Below are 16,670 nucleotides of genomic sequence, written 5' to 3' on the forward strand. Positions count from 1 at the left end.
TCCCTTGGGCAGAGGCAAATTTTCTAAATCTTTTATTAGGACATCTATCTATTAAATTTGCTCCAACTTCTTGTTTCTGTCTTGTTTCCCTTTTGTATCTCAGAGATCTGAGCATGAACAACATCAGTGAACTGCTCCCTGGTGACTTCCAACACCTGCGCTTTCTAGAAGAATTGTAAGTATAGTTGTATTTTGTTTTTTCGAAATCCCAGGGAAAAGTGATATTTACCATGTCAGTTTCTAATTTTGGTACATTTACTGAATTTGTTTAAGAAACTTTCCATTGGTTAGCTAATTTAAGTGCTTCCAGCCTGTCCCCAACAATCCTTTACTTTCACTGTAGCTCCATATTTTGTTATCTCATCCAGACCAACGGCGTTCTATTGCATTGGAAATAGTATAAAGGAGAAAAGTGAGCAGGCTTCTGATACAATATCAGTTTGTTGGATTTTTAATGAACTGACATTTGTATTCCCAAGCACGGTAGTCCATAGCCTCCAAGGCAGAAAGGCTGTACAACACATGGAGGAAAGGGAAACAGAGTTGCTGCCTCAACAGAGCGTTTGCCTCCTTCCCTTCTTCCTGAGCTATTTCTGTTTGAGGCCCCATTTACACGGTCATATAATGCAATTAAAATTGCATTATATGGTCAGTGTAGGCTCATAAAATGTAGTTTAACTCCACTGAGCTGCATTATATGAGTCTACACAGACCACAGCAGTATAGACTTAGTTGTAGTAATAGTTGTGTAACTAAGGACTTCTTTACCACTGGTACGAACACCCATGGGAGAGCCGCATATTCTCCATCTTTGCTCCAAAGAAAGAAATTATTATTATTCTTTTTTTTACAAGAAAGTAATACTGTGTTGTAGTGTTGGGGGATATGTCATGCATTGCAAATGGTGGCATAGATATTATCCCATAGGTATAACATGCAATTACATTCTGAACAGAGATGCCACCTATGGATGTACTCAAGAGATCCCATTTTCACAGCAAGAAAATAATGGCATCAAAATTCTGGGAACATGTTGACATGAGAATTGTTCCACAATGGAACCAATTACCAGACAAGTGGTGGATATCTTCTCTGGATATCTTCAAAAGGAATCTGGAAGGTTACCTGCTGGGGATGCTCTAGCTGGATTTTCTGCATTGTGTAAGGGTTTGAACTCAGTGGCCTATGGGACTTCTTCTAACTCTGTGATTCTATGAAATACAAAAATATAGATATGCCCATTTAGTCCAGGCCCCCTCCATGTAAGAATATAGAACAAAAGCACTCGTGAATATTGTTTATCCAGTTCCTGTTTAAAGCCCTCCAAAGAAGGAGATTCAGCTCCATTAAAGTAGTATATATTACTGTAGAACAGTCCTCAACAGTGAAGAAGCTCTTTGGTGGAATCTCTTTTCTTGTCATTTGAATCCAACAATTCTAGTTCTAGTTTATGTAAGAGAAGAAAACAAGTTCACTTCATCTTCCACATGGTATCCCTTCATATATTTATGGATGGCATTTTAAAAATGAAATGTTTTCAAGTACATATTTAGGGGTATTACAATCCACAAGATCAATTGTCCTCAGTTATTGCAGAGGTTTAAAAACCCTCAGAGTCAATTCTTAGAAAGCCCATCAGAATGGAAAAAATGTCAATCTATTGATGAAAGAACAAGGAGGGAGCCATTCTACACAATCAAAGCACTCCCGACAGATGGCCATCTAGCCTCTATTTAAAAACTCCCCAGATGAGACTCTACAACACTTTGAGGCAGAGGGAGAGAGCATACACACAAACAGAAATTGCACAGAGGAATATAAAATAAGATGAATAAAAATAAACCCTTCAGAATATACATAGAGCTAACAATGACTAATGAACATATGTTGGGATTGTGGCGGATAGTTCAATAAAATTATTAACCCAACGTGTGGCAACTGACGAGACCAAATTCCATGCTAGGAATCGTGAAGAATTTGTTTGTACAAATCTGTGGTGCAACCACATTTGGAAACGTGTGAACCCCTCTGGTCACTACATCTCTAAAAGGATATTGCTGAGTAGGAGGGGATGCAGAAAGAGGAAACAAACATAACCAAGTGGCTGAAACAACTCTTCTCTATAAGGAAGAGTTCTATTGTTTGGAGCTTTTCAGTTTAGCATGATAGAAATGTACAAAAATAACAACAGTGAAAAGAAATTTCTTTTTCCATAACAATAGAACCTAAGGGCTTTTGGTGAAGCCAATGGAAGAAGATGCAGAACAGACGAGTGGAAGCATATAATTAAATCATGGAATTTGCTGCCACAAGCTGTAATAGCAGCCACCAACAGATGACTTTGAAAAGGGGATTAGACAAATTGATGGAGGATAAGTTTGTAATGGCTGCTAATCATGACGGCTGTAAGTTGCCTGTAATATCAGAAGCAATGTACCTTTGATATCACTTGCTTGGTAACAAGTGAGAGTTCTCGTTCACTCATGTGCTACCTATGCGTTTCCTGTTGACATCTTTTTTTGGCTACTGTGGGAGACATGACGTTGTACTCAACTGGCCTTTGGTCTGATCCAGCACAGGCCTTTTCATGCAGTAATGAGCTACATGAATTACTTGGTCCCATAAAGAAACCATTTTGTCATCTTAGTGAGCCAAGTCATGCTTTACTTTTCTGACATGGAGACTAATATTAGCATCAAAGAAAGTTTGTAAAACATAATGTGCCTGTTAAAATGTCAGCCAAGAACCATTATGTGAATCATCTTCCCATGCTATAACCATATAACAAAAGAGAACATTTTGAGTTTTCTATTAGAAATATGGATGTTTGTTTCACACACATACACAAAACTAAAAAAATTAGGAACCAGTTCATATACAAGTATTGCATTTGAGTTTTGCCAAAGGTATGAACTGACTGCACCAAAAAGTATTATGTTTTTCATTATTCATTTATGCAAGTCATCACCTGATACTGAAATCATGAAATTATTTCATCTATTAGCCAACCCCATGATCCTTCCTCCTTAGATACATCTTGTCTCATGGAAATATAGTGTTCCCTCACTACTTCACAGTTCACTTTTTGCAGATTCACTGTTTCACGGTTTTTCAATAAACTCTAAGGAAGGGAGGAAGGAGAAGCCGAAGGGAGAGAAAAGGAGCCCAAGCGGCAACGGGAGGAGAAGGAGGCAATTTATCAACACACGATTGGTTGATAAAGATTTATTAAAATAAATATAGCGTCTCTACTCACAGATTTTCACTTATTGCGGGTGGTCCTGGAACCTAACCCCAGCAATAACTGAGGGAACACTGTACAACTATACTGTACAAATATACTAAAAACAACCTTGTGCTCATGATGAGAAACCAGATCCAAATGCTGCCATTTGTCCACCCTCCTTGGCTCTTGGCTTTGCAGTTGTGTGGACAGCTCAATCAGGTCCCATTTGACCTAATTCATTGTTCACACAATGTCATGATCATACTTCCCTTGAATGTGTCCCTTGTCTTGATACTGCTGCTCCTCACCAGCCAAGGAGCTCCCTGTGAGAACATGCCCATCATGGTTGTGCATGTTGAGGTCAGATTGGGGAACCTGTGTAATCAAGAAGAAGATTGGGTTGCTCTACCTCCTCCCCGTTGATTGCAACTTCCTTGACTGATGAGGAGGAGCAGTCCAACTGAACTCTCTGAACATTGACGAATCCTCAGGCTACTGTGGCCACCATTATGGTCTGGACTGACCCAGACTGGCACTGGACTAAGCAGTCAGTATAGATATGATCTAAAAGGTGATATAAGTGTTAATATGTGAAGATAGGGCAAACTTGTTTTCAGCTGCTCCGGAGACTTGAACAAAAACAATGGCTGCAAATCAGAAGACAGTAGATGTTGCCTAATATTAGTAAAAACTTCCTGTCAGTAAGTCACAATTGAATGACACCATTGAATGACATCACAGAAAGGCCCTTTTGTTGGTCAACAAATGCTTCGCCTCCAAGTTAAGACTCAAAAGTCAGATTACCCACAGAGAGAAGGTTATAGTAATGCAATCCTGTGCTTATATCCAAAAGTAAATCTTTGCAGGTTACATAAAACATATTCCTAAACAAGAACAAACAGGATTGCAACCTAAAATGCCCAATGAGCCAAAGTGGTAGAAGACCATCTTGCGACCACAACACAACTTTGGAGGTTGAGAAGCACACCCCTAAATTGTAATGTCCCGGATCACTTATATCATCAAAAGAGTCACTTCTTCCAGCTAAAACAAGTATGAGCAAAGGATAGCCTACACATTGATGCAACTACTTTCTCAGAGCACACCCACACAGAAAAAATGTCATCTACCTTTGGAAGCCAGCAAGGGTGATATTTATATAATAAAATGATGTGCAGAAGACCCACCCACCACATTAAAAAAGATAAAAGCATATTCCAGAAACCAAGAATGCCCTTTTCAACTTTGGGGGCCTGGTGTGGCCCATAGCAAGCCCTAGGAGATGGACATTGCCCCAGGCCCTCTGAGATTGTTCTTTGATGAGCTGTAAGAAATAATTTTGGCTTCCTTCTGATAGGAAAAAGCTGCCAGAGCTAGGTTTGTGGGAAAGGTGTAGTTAAGCAATGGGACTGGCAGTAGCAGCTTTTGCTGATTGATGATAAACACCGGGAATGCAATGGGGTGGCACCATGTGCACAGAATGCTATTGTGACTCAGGATGATATGCACGGCTAAATAGTCTGTGATTAATGAGGGGGAGCTGAAACCAGTGTTGACAGCTTTGCTGGCAGATCTGCATGCTCTCCTTGGCTTGCGGTGCAAGCATATACACTCAGTACATCATGCCTCGAGCTGCTTCCCCCAAAGGACAAGAAGAACAAAACAAACTTCCCATGTCTACATCATCATATACATGAAACTCCCCAATGCTGACTCCAAAGCTGCTCCCTGCCTTTCAAGTCTAATTTCACCCCAAGCTGTATGCAAAAAGGTGACTATTGGAGCACTATGTCTTATCCATTTGCTAGCCAAATATTCTTTTGGGGAGAATTACAAACCCCAGAATCTCCCCAGCAAGCCTGGTTATAGTCCAACAAAGTGACTTTTCTAAGATCTGTGCCTAGCCATATCATAATACTTAAACAAGCTAGATGCAGTCTGGGGATTTAGCTTCTTCATAATCCTCTTTGAAGCCTTCTTTTGGTACTGTTCAACAAATTGTACATAAAGGTACAATGGTGTAAATTTGTCCTTGTGTCACAGTGGATGTCACAGTGGATGATTAAGCAGCAGCTCCCCCTGTGGCCGGAAACAAGCATACCCTCATGAAGCTGGAAGCTGGAAATATTAAATAGCCTCTGTGTCTCTGCCTGTATGTTGTATGTCTAATGGAATTGAATGTTTGCCATGTATATGTACATTGTGATCTGCCCTGAGTCCCCTTCAGGGTGAGAAGGGTGGAATATAAATACCTTAAATAAATAAATAAAATTAATGGTTAGGGGCTTAACCCAACCCGGGCTTTGATCTCATGACCTCCTGGTCAGTAGTGATTTATTGCAGCTGGCTACTAACCAGTTGCGCCACAGCTGGTTAGTAAAGAACTATAAGTTTCATTATGAGAATAACTTATCTAAATCTCAGAGAAGAAATACACATGAGGCATATGGTGTGCACAAATAGACAATATCAAGATGAACTTGACTGATACTGCATATGTGGAGCTTGAAATATCACATTTATACAGTCATTAATTGTGTAGCATGATCCAACACAAGTAATGAATTACTGCTCCATTTTGTAACTTATTGTCCTACTCATCACTTTTCAGTGCCTCCTTTAACAAAAAGCCCTAATATTTGTTGAAAAAAATCTCCAAAATGTTAATCCCAAAGTATTCCACCACATACTTTGTTACAAAAAGTAACAAATAAATATTACACACAATGTTAGAAGTTGATACTTTTCAAAAGGACCATCATTGTACACCAAGAATTTCCCCAGCAAGTAATGTGTTACAAGTAATGTTGCCTTTACTTGTTAGTGCACTACTTCCACGTGCTACATCTATATCATTTTGGTGGATTCTGAAAATAACCAGGCACCTATTATAGATAAGTCTTGCTGAGTCAGAAAGAGGTTAATCTAATTTAACATTCATTTCCAAAAGTGGTCAGTGAGATGCTGCAGGGAAATGTACTAAAAGAGAGTAAAGACAGTAACTGTCATCTAGTATCCTGAGAAATGGTGCCTCTGAACATGGAGGAGTTTTTTTATTGTTACTTGTGTCAGATCGATGCAGTTTGTCTGATTATTTTTAAAAGGTTTCAATAAAAATACTTTCTGTGGCTATCTGAATAAATGTATTAGTGATTTCCAATCATTTCATAATGGATTTATCAGAGATTCCACTATGACCAATGGACATCTTAAATATAAAGCTAATTTGGGTGTGTCTCTGTTAATAAAGTAGTTTCTGGACATCCTGGACACTACTACTTTAACATGAAAATGTGTACCCAAAGGAGAAGTAACATGGAAGGAATAAATGCACCCAATAATTACTTTTTCTTTTCAAAGTGTCCAGTTTTCTCATTCTTTCCATTTCTATATTGATGCTTTTTTAACATGCTGGTTGTGGGAGTTGATGAGGCAGACTTATCTGCACTCCTCTTTTCTCTCTGTTTTGATCTTCATGTATACAGTTGGCCCTCCATATCCATGGATTCAACCATCCACCACTTGAAATTTTATGTTTTAATCCAAAAAAGCAAATAACACAATTATAGCGGGTTAAACGGCTGAGCTGCTGAACTTGCTGACTAAAAGGTCGGCGGTTCAAATCCGGGGAGTGGGATAAGCTCCTTGTCACACCTCAGCCTTGATTCACCTTGCTCTAGCACACAAACTCCACAGCAGGTTTGAGTCTTTGTAGTTTATTAAAGATAGTAAAAAGTTCTTCAAAAGTAAAAGTAAAGCATCAAGTCCAGAGCTTACCAGGAATAAACAACATCCAAAGGAAACATGGCAAAATCCAAGAAACATAGATACATGGCCTGTAATATATCCAAAGCACAGCAGGGAAACTAGAGCTTGCTTCTCTGGTCGCGAGGAAGTTGCTTTGACAACAACTTTTCCCCAAAGCACCCCTTTTATCACATCACTCTTTGCAACACATGAAAGCATTTCTTTGCCCTTGCACCTCTCCCCTGTCTGTTTGCAATCCTTACACTACGCCGCACTCTCAATTCCAAACTCTCAGTTCTATCTAAGGAGCCCATCCCATCAAGGTCAGTTTGCTCGTTAACTCGCTGGGATCCATTAGTAAGCTGGGAATCTTCCAACCTCTCATCTTCCATTCTCAAGTCAGCGTGCACGTGGCTGGCTTCACTGGGTTCAGGCCATCAACTCCAAACCTGCCTGTGGGAAACTGAACTTGTATTCTCTGTTCCTCATCTTCCAAAGCTACAGGCCTTTCGGGGATAATTTGAACCTGAATCTCTCTTTCCTCATCAGAATCGATTCTAAATTCAAGCTGAGTCACAACACTCCTGCTCTTAGCCAACCTAGCAGTTTGAAAACATGCAAATGTTAGTAGATCAATAGGTACCGCTTTCGCATGAAGGTAACGGTGCTCTATGTAGTCATGCTGGCCACATGACCTTGGAGGTGTCTAAGGACAACACCGACTCTTCAGCTTAGAAATGGAGAGGAGCACCAACCCCCAGAGTCAGATACAACTAGACTTAATGTCAAGGGCAAGCCTTTAATAATAACAACAACAACAACAACAACAACAACAACAACTTTATTTTTATATCCCACTCCCATCTCCCCAGAGGGGACTCGAGGCGGCTCACATGGGGACAAGCCCAGTTGCAACATACAATAAAATACAGCATAATTAAACCAATGAAAAACAAGTAAAATCGTATAAACTTAGAAACCAGCCTTTACCTTTTTACTGTATATAATGGGACTTGAGCATCCACGGATTTTGGAATCCATGGCAGGTTTTGGAGCCAAACTCTAGTGAATCTTTAGTAAGGGATTTTGGAGGCAGCTATTGTTTACCTTGGAGCCTCCAGTGCCTCAGTGTGTTAAATCACTGAGCTGCTGGAATTGCAGACCGAAAGGTCCCAGGTTCAAATCCGGGGAGCAGAGTGAGCGCCTGCTGTTAGCTCCAGCTTCTGCCAACCTAGCAGTTTGAAAACATGCCAATGTGAGTAGATCAATAGGTACTGTTCCGGCGGGAAGGTAACGGCGTTCCATGCAGTCATGCTGGCCACATGACCTTGTAGATGTCTGCGGACAACACCAGCTCTTCGGCTTAGAAATGGAGATGAGCACCAACCCGACTGGACACAACTGGACTTAACATCAGGGGAAACCTTTACCTTTACCTTTTATTGTTTACCTTGCCTCTTGTAAACAGACTTGCACAAATAAGATGAATTAGAATAGTGATATCTCTTCTAGTATGAGTAGTGAAGAAAATACATGGTGTATTAAGAATCCATGTGGTGTAATGGTTAGATAGTTGAATTGGGACTTTGGAGATCCAATTGTAAATCCACACTAAACTATAAAACCCGGTCTCTCTCACACTCATTCTGTGACCCTGCTCTAACTTGTGAAGATACAGTGAGAATTTAACAGATGAGTACTTCATTGAACTTATTGCTTACTTCTTTGAATTTACAGTAGGAAAGATGGGATATAAATAAAACAAATAAAATTTGCAATGGCTTTATGCAGTTGTAGAAATTGCTTCCTCCTGAAATGGCCTTTGCTTCCCCTCACAAAGATGTATCTGATAGCCTGCCAGGTACAAGACAAAACTTCAGGTCATCACAAAAGGACTTTCCAGATATATTATCTTGACTTCTTTCTTCTGTTTATTGCAGGCGCCTTTCTGGAAATCAGCTCTCTAGGATCCCAAGGGAAGCATTTTCTGGCCTCTACAATTTAAAGATTTTGTAAGTTGCAATTTCTTCAGTGCAGCAGCAGTTGCTGCTATGCTACACTGTTTACACTAGACATGTATTTGTGCTCCTGGTTATAGCCCATCTGAGATCTCCATGTTCATGCAGTTCATGTGATTTTACTCTTATGATCTTTGTATGTCATGACTCACCTTAGAGACAAACATAACTATCATCACAAGAATGTTATTATTAAATATTACAAGTATTCTGGGAGCTAGACTCTAGCCAACTTTGTTAAGTTGGCCTGTGGGGATTCCCATCTGAAAAGATGAAGGTGGTTCAGTGTTTCTAAATAAATGTCAGGATTCTCATACTCCACTGGAATGTCATGGTCTCAACTGTTGTGAGTTTGATTACCTGTCTGGTCTTGAGTTAACATATTTCAAATTATTCCTATTCTTCTGTTGTTATTGTTTTTAATTTGCGAGCAGTTTACCCAAGATGAACAAGCTACTGAAAGCTTTTCCTGTCCTCCCAATGAGGCCCCAACTCTCACTGTAAAGTCACCCAGAGCTGAGATCTTTTACTGTTACTCATTACTGTGTAGCTGCAAGACTGAATCCTCTTTAGATATAAATTGCAAGAAGCTTGAACATAGATATCTCTCTACTATGCAAAGAAAAAGGTCCCCATGTTTCTATTTCATTCCACGTAATGGCTGAAAGTAACATATCTTGTAATAGCTCCACTTTCACTGATAGTACATGTGTGAAGACAATAGCATCAAGGGAGCCAGAACAGTACAAAGTGTGTAGGGTTCAATGTGAACTTGTCATGCTCTAGTATTAGTGGGGGATGGGTATTGCAGCACCCAGGAGAGTTCCAAGTGCTCAGACCAATTCTGAGGCCAGGTGTGCCTCTTTCCTGAGTCTCCCTCTTACACTCCACCCAGTCCATAAAAAAAATAGAAACTCTAAAAGAGCCAAAAGATTCCTCCAAGAGTCATTCTGGGCACATCTTTGACTCCAGTACTTTGTGGAGGTCTTGGAGATTCTGTGCTGGCCCATTGTATCAGGAGGCCACAGATAAAAGTCCAGGCTGAAATGTTTTGGAGTGCCCTGATATTAGGCTCAGGGCTCTTGCATCAACTTCAGGCTTTATTATTTCAGATTCCGCAGTGACACTTGGCCTAGTATCTCTTTCATTAGCACTACTGTTTCTTCAACCTATGATTTCCCAGCTGGCTTCTAGGATCTTGACAAGGGTCCCTAGTATATCATGGGCAGATGTTTCCATTAAGTCCAACCAACTTGTTTGATTTATGCTAATCCAGAATCAATACAGTGATACCAAGCTTGTGTAGCCACAAGCCTGCCATATCTCATCTTCTGTTGTAGCTCTGTCCTTGGTACTTTCCCAGCATTGAGACTTTCATAGCCGTCTCTCCGTACTGATCAGTGGAACTGAAAGCTTCTTTCTCTAGCCACCTGTGGTCACCATCATAAGAAATGTATCCACCAGATAGTAAAGCAGGATAGTTTTATTTGTGACTATTTATTCATGACATTTAATCTTGAATGGTTCCTGTAGGTGTTTATTTAGGTGCTTAGTTCTTCATCTTCCCTCTTTCCAAGAGATATTTTACAATCCCTTCTCTCCTGCAATAAACATTTATGTCCTGAGGGCATGTTTGCAACCCAACCGCAATGTGAAATCGCCGTGGCTGACAAAGTTTATATGAAGCAAGCAGGTAGTAACCTGCTCCCAGGATTAGAGAGTGCAGGGCTGTTTACTAGGCCTTCTAAAGAATCCTGCCCTAAATCCCTGGGTTTAGAGATGAGTTGCTTCTTTATCCACAGCCTGCATTAGGCACTGAATCAAAGAAACCAAGAAAACCACAGCAAACCCACCCTGTTTCAACAAGGGCAACTCTATGCTAAGGGAACTTGTGGGCTTTGAAAGCCTCTTTTCATCAGTTTACTTTGGAGCACTTCCCAGTGAAATAGCTTAAAATGCCAGAGGTATGCAGGTCTTACTGAAACTAATATAGCACCCCCTTTAGGTCATAACATTAGTGACAAAATCAGAACTTATGTCCTAATACTGGAAGGCATACCATCCAGGGGAATTATAGGGGTTGGAATATCAAGTTGGGAAATCTTCCAGTGCATCCACATAATTCTTTTCATCATGTGATGGAGAAGAAATCAATCCCCCAGTTTCATCCCATTTGAGGATGTATAAATTAGGGTTCTAGTTCAGCAAAAGGGTTAACCATAGGTAGCTTTCACTTCAAGATTAGGGACTCATCATTTGAAGAGTGATAGATATGTGAACTAGTTAAACAAATGTAATGAATTCAGTACAGCCTCTATGTCCATGGAGTATATTTTCCTGAACAATGGATAATAGGGAAGCCAAATGAAGGACTTCCACTGGAAGTTGCTATAGAGTTGCCTTGGAGGACCTGGATAATTTTTGAAGTGCTCCAAATTCCTAAAGTAAACTCCAGTGGAAGTATGCCATAAAATTGCTTGAAGCACCTAAAAGATTCCTAGAGAAGACATACTTTGTCAGAAAGAGGTAGTCACGAGACTAGTATCCATGATTTGATCTACCTCTATTTGATGGCAGCATAAGGATCATACTGTAATTCAAATGCAGTGAGTTGTTCTGCTGCAGTCTGGTTCCAGTTTTGATTTGAACATCCATGGATGTTCAAATCCTATTATATACAATTGCATAGGAAAATAGTGTCCCTTATACAAAATGGTAAAATCAAGGTTTGTCTTTTGGATTTTTTAAAAATATTTTCAAGCCATATATAGTTGAATCCATGGATGGACAATCCATACATATGGAGGGCTGATTGCAGTATGAATGCTCTCTATTCCTGTGAGAACCACACAAGAATTGGGATCCTGTTTAACACCAGTAGAAGGAAAAACTTTGCCAATATACCTTTGTGGACAGAGGCAATGGTGACCACAAAGGCATAGGTCTATACTTCTAGTAGCTTCCTAGTCGTCTTAGTTGTGCTACATTCTGGGCTGATCTGATGCTGTTGTATAGACTAGAAATAGGGCTGTGGCCAAGTATGATTGTGCTGCAAGAAAAAAGATAAATGCCTTGCATAGGAGGATCTCTCCGTATACAAATGTTTAAATAAATAGTACAAACATTGGCATAAACGGGGGTTAAATCAGTATAACTCTCCAAGAGGATTACAGCTGTGTTGTCAAAAGGAATGTGTTCTCATGGTGAGAATTCATTGCCCAGCTAGGAAAGCAGTAAATTACCTTCTGTTTGTGCCCAAGAATCACTAGGCGATGACATCAAGGTACTGCAGTGTAGGCCCAACATGATACTTGCCAACCCACCTGTTTAATTATCCAGAGATCAAACGTTGCTGCCATGTTGCTTATTATGTTTACATTTTTATTATTACATTTATGCCCCATATGTGGAAGCCAAAGGCTTCTGCAGCAGCTGACACCATATTAAATAAGTTGAATTAGAACAGCTAAAGCCGTACTATCCACCGAAACAATAAATCTGAAATATCAAGCCAACCCATCAAATTGCCAGTTTACATATATATTATGGTTATTATGGGATATTTGTACTTGAAGCCAAATATTAAAATGATGCCTGTGTTCAAGTGAAGTGGAGCATGTTTTTGCAACAAGATGGGGAATGGAGTAAAAAAAATAAATAGCACCTCTTCTTAATTCTGCCGCCAGAAGCCAACTGCTTTATGGGATGGCAGATCTTTTGAAGATGATACTTATTACAACTATAGTTATTTGTCCATACATCAGTTATTCTTTCCTTCAAAAAACCAACAGAGGCCTTTTTTCTATAAAGACGTAGTGGGTCTTTATAGAATAAGTTAGATTATTCCTTAGCAAATTGCAATGTTTACAATTGCAGGCGGCCCTCTAGATGGAGCCAGCTTCTCCTGCATTGGACTTGAGACCCTTTCCAACTCTATGATTCTTTTATTGTAATTGTGGAACAGTTAGGGAAACACAAGTTGAGGAGGCAATAAGGACAGAATGGAGCTTGAAAATCACCAGGGAATTATTGTGGAAAGTTTTGTGCTTTCGTCGGGTACAAGATGCTCCCTCCAAGCAAAGAATGTAAATTAAAATCTCAAAATTTCATCATGTCACAGCATCTAACAGAGCTTTTGTGGGGCTCTCCTTAACTTTTGAGTGCCCTGCCCTCATTTATCTATGACTTAAATTAAATAGCAAGAATTCAAACTGCACAGAACTAACCAGTTATCACACCAGGGCTTTAAAGCAGGCAGCCCGGCATTTCTGTCACCTGTAAAATTCTAAGAAATGTAGTTTAGGGCAGGGCCTGTTGAATTTTCATCTACAGAGTTCTTTGCCTTCCCAAACTACATTTCCCGGAATTCTGCAGTTGGCTGCCCATGTTAAAGCCCTGGTTTGATAACATCATTCGTCGAAGTACAAGAGCTTGGCCTTAAAACATATAATATGCAGTGTTTTATTTTAAAATTTAGGATCAAGTCCTGCCTAATAGCCAGCTAGCCATTGCATTTATTTGTGATCAGGCTTATTCCTCGATACTGAAGAAAAGGCACTCCATACATGCCCAGAGGCACTTCTCTCTGTATTGCTACCGTGTTTCCCCGAAAATAAGACAGTGTCTTATATTATTTTTTGCTCCCAAAGATGTGCTAGGTCTTATTTTCAGGGGATGTCTTATTTTTCCATGAAGAAGAATTCACATTTATCGTTGAACAAAAAAAATGAACATTTATTATATACTGTACAGTGGTTTTCATCACAAACCAACATAACCAAACCAGACAAACTGTGACTCCTGTCAAGAATTTCTTATTATTACCATTATTTCCATGTACAACTCGTATGTACATTTACCAATACTGCATGCTCTGGTGCTTTGTTTGGCGGGCGCCGGGCATGCTTCCAAACAAAAACTTTGCTAGGTCTTACTTTCGGGGGAGGCCTTATATTTAGCAATTCAGCAAAACCTCTGCTAGGTCTTATTTTTTGGGGATGTCTTATTTTTGGGGAAACAGGGTAATGCACATCTGCTTGGACTCTTGTTATTGCAAAGAGATTCACAATCTGCACCCTCAAAATAATGTTATAAAATTGTTATTAGTCTACTTCTATACATACATGGGATGCAGAAACAGGCTTTTGGATTCAGAAAGATGACATCCAGATCCATCTGCATTCTGGATTCTAGCGCAATACAGCAAATTGGTATCTTCAAAAAATTCAGAACTGATTCACATAAATGAGACTACTAAGTAAATAAATAAATAAAATTATAGGTAATTGTTGCTAATTTCTATCATTTCAGATAATCATTCTATTGTAGAAAGTGTCACTTATTGTACAATGTGAGGGGGAAAAACCCTGAAGAAGTGTTTTGCACATGACAACTGCAGAGAAGGAGCCAAAAGAAAAGCATATCTATAGATTGTGTTGACTTTATAAAAAGGAGAAAATAATGGTTTGAGTGGGAAGAGCAGGCCTGAATACCGTTTGGTTCGTCTCAACTAAAGCAAATCCACTGGATCAGTTGTTGAATGAATCCATTCTCTTGATGTAATGGACTGACCAAGGACTGATTTACAAATTGCTGATCTTGTGTCATCCATTTTGCAACTACATGGATTGTTTGATCCTTCAGAACTAATATGTTAAATTTTGCAAGAAAAGCCTAAATCATAATAAAATAATATAAAATAAAACAATCATTTCCCCCAAAGAGTCATGCTATAGTTGTTGTTGTCTATCACAACCTTTCCCAAGCTGCTTGGCTGGAGAGGATGGGGTTTATACTCCAATGCATTTAGAGGGTGTCATCTTGGAAGATGCTAATCAACTAATTCTGAATTCCTAGGAACCAAAATAGCATAATTCAATAATGTAGATGTTCTGATACTTTATGAATCACATTCACTAATATTTTACACTGCCTTTTCTTTCTCAGTTGTTTGAGCAGGGTGGGATTTAAAATTAGTTTCATTTCATCTCATGTCCAATGTAGTTAGAGGGTGGCATCTTGGAGGGTACTAATCTAATAATTCAGGATCCCTAAAAACCAGGATAGCACGATTCAATAAAATGAATGCTCCAATAAATCATGGCCTACATTTACCAATACCCTATATCCCCTTTTCTTTTTCATTCATTTCAGCAGAGTGGGAGTGATAATTAGGTTCATTTCCCATCACCAAAATTTTTGTGTTGTATGTTTTGGCTGAATAGATCCATACAGAATTGGTTGTATAGAAAGAAACACATGTCTCCTCCATCATATATAATTTAGTCTTCATATATGGCCAGTGCCATGTCAGCAGTTCACCACGCAAACCCTTTCCTCCCCATATTTTCAAAATGCCAGTTTTGAAGGAATCCAGGTGTCCTGCTGAACTTTCTGCTGTAGTAATTTTTCCTGTAAACACCCATCTGGAGAATATACACTTTGGAGACGAGTACAACCAGAGATGATTACCATAGAAAACTGCACGCTCATCTCCTAAATGGATGAACAATGTCAGATGGAATTTTTTGCATGAGAAGAATTATAATGATGTTTGGACAGTGGAGATACAGCAGCATCACTTTTGCTAAAGGGGAGAAGAAGAAAAATGCAGCTTGGGCAGAATGGTAGAGTTAGAAAAGCATGACAACTTTGGGTGTAGGATGAGAATGTTTTTATTACAGAAAGCATGTAAGGAAGGAGTCATTGGGATGGGATTCACGGAGTGCCAGTCAATTAGGCGGGAGAGGCTTCTTCAGATGTGGGGGCTGAGTGGGAAAGCATTCCTATGACTAAATGAATAGCTTTCCCCAGAAGGCACGGGGAAGCACATGAATCGATGCTGTCTCTTTAAATCCCTCCCTGGAGTGGCGGATGAGCAGGCCTTGATCTATACTTCTCTTCCTTTCATCTTGCTCAATCATTAAAACCAAAGCGAGTGAATAATCACACAAAGGTATTCTCAGAGAGAAGTGGATCATCCCCAGAGCTTTGCCCCAGTTTTATTATACACACACACATCAGGGTGCCTAATACTGAGGACAATACGCCAGTCCCAATGAAGTCCTTCATGTCATATGCATGTGCAGTAGGAACTCAAATGTAACAGATGGTTCAATCATCCAAGAATTGTAAATAGAGCCAGCCTATGTTTCTGAAGCCTATTTTCTTTTATCAAATCAGGGAGAGCACAGCTTTGCCCAGACAGGCTGAGTATCTCTCATGTGAATGGAGAAACTACCTATGAATAATGACTACTTTGTCTGGAATGAGCTTCAGTTTGTTAAACTTTCATCCATTTGGTTCTCGTAGTGAAGTGCAGCAATTATATCCATTGGAGAGCCAGTGTAGTGTAGTGGTTTGACTACCACATTATGAAACACCATGAATAAAGTTCCTCATCAGCCACTGAAATCCACTGGGAGAAATTGAAAGTTTCCTAATAATAAGTCTTACCAAGGAAACTGTCAAATCAGAGTCAAAATGAAAGCACAGAAAAATAGCAAATGCAGAAGAAAATGGAAAGGAAAAAATAGAAACGTGGTTTTCCCACTCAATTTTCATATCTGATTTCCTGCTTTCTAGACTAGGATTAGGATTACAAATCAAAATCAAACTGTTGCATTCACAGTATGATGAATGGTAGTCGCATTCACAATGTAGTAAACTTCCTTGTTGAT

At 39.5% G+C, this 16,670-nt stretch overlaps 1 protein-coding gene across 1 annotated transcript in view; it reads left to right on the top strand.

Moving 5' to 3' along the window:
- Positions 1-16,670, top strand: part of lgr6 (leucine rich repeat containing G protein-coupled receptor 6) — a 168,237-nt gene that overhangs the window by 61,569 nt on the left and 89,998 nt on the right. Inside the window, exons 2-3 of the mRNA XM_003220517.4 lie at positions 104-175; positions 8,914-8,985. Coding sequence (XP_003220565.1) covers positions 104-175; positions 8,914-8,985 — 144 coding nt within the window. The remainder of the gene's footprint in view (positions 1-103; positions 176-8,913; positions 8,986-16,670) is intronic.

This window comes from Anolis carolinensis, chromosome 4 (assembly GCF_035594765.1).
Source record: "Anolis carolinensis isolate JA03-04 chromosome 4, rAnoCar3.1.pri, whole genome shotgun sequence".
Taxonomy (NCBI): Eukaryota; Metazoa; Chordata; class Lepidosauria; order Squamata; family Dactyloidae; genus Anolis; species Anolis carolinensis.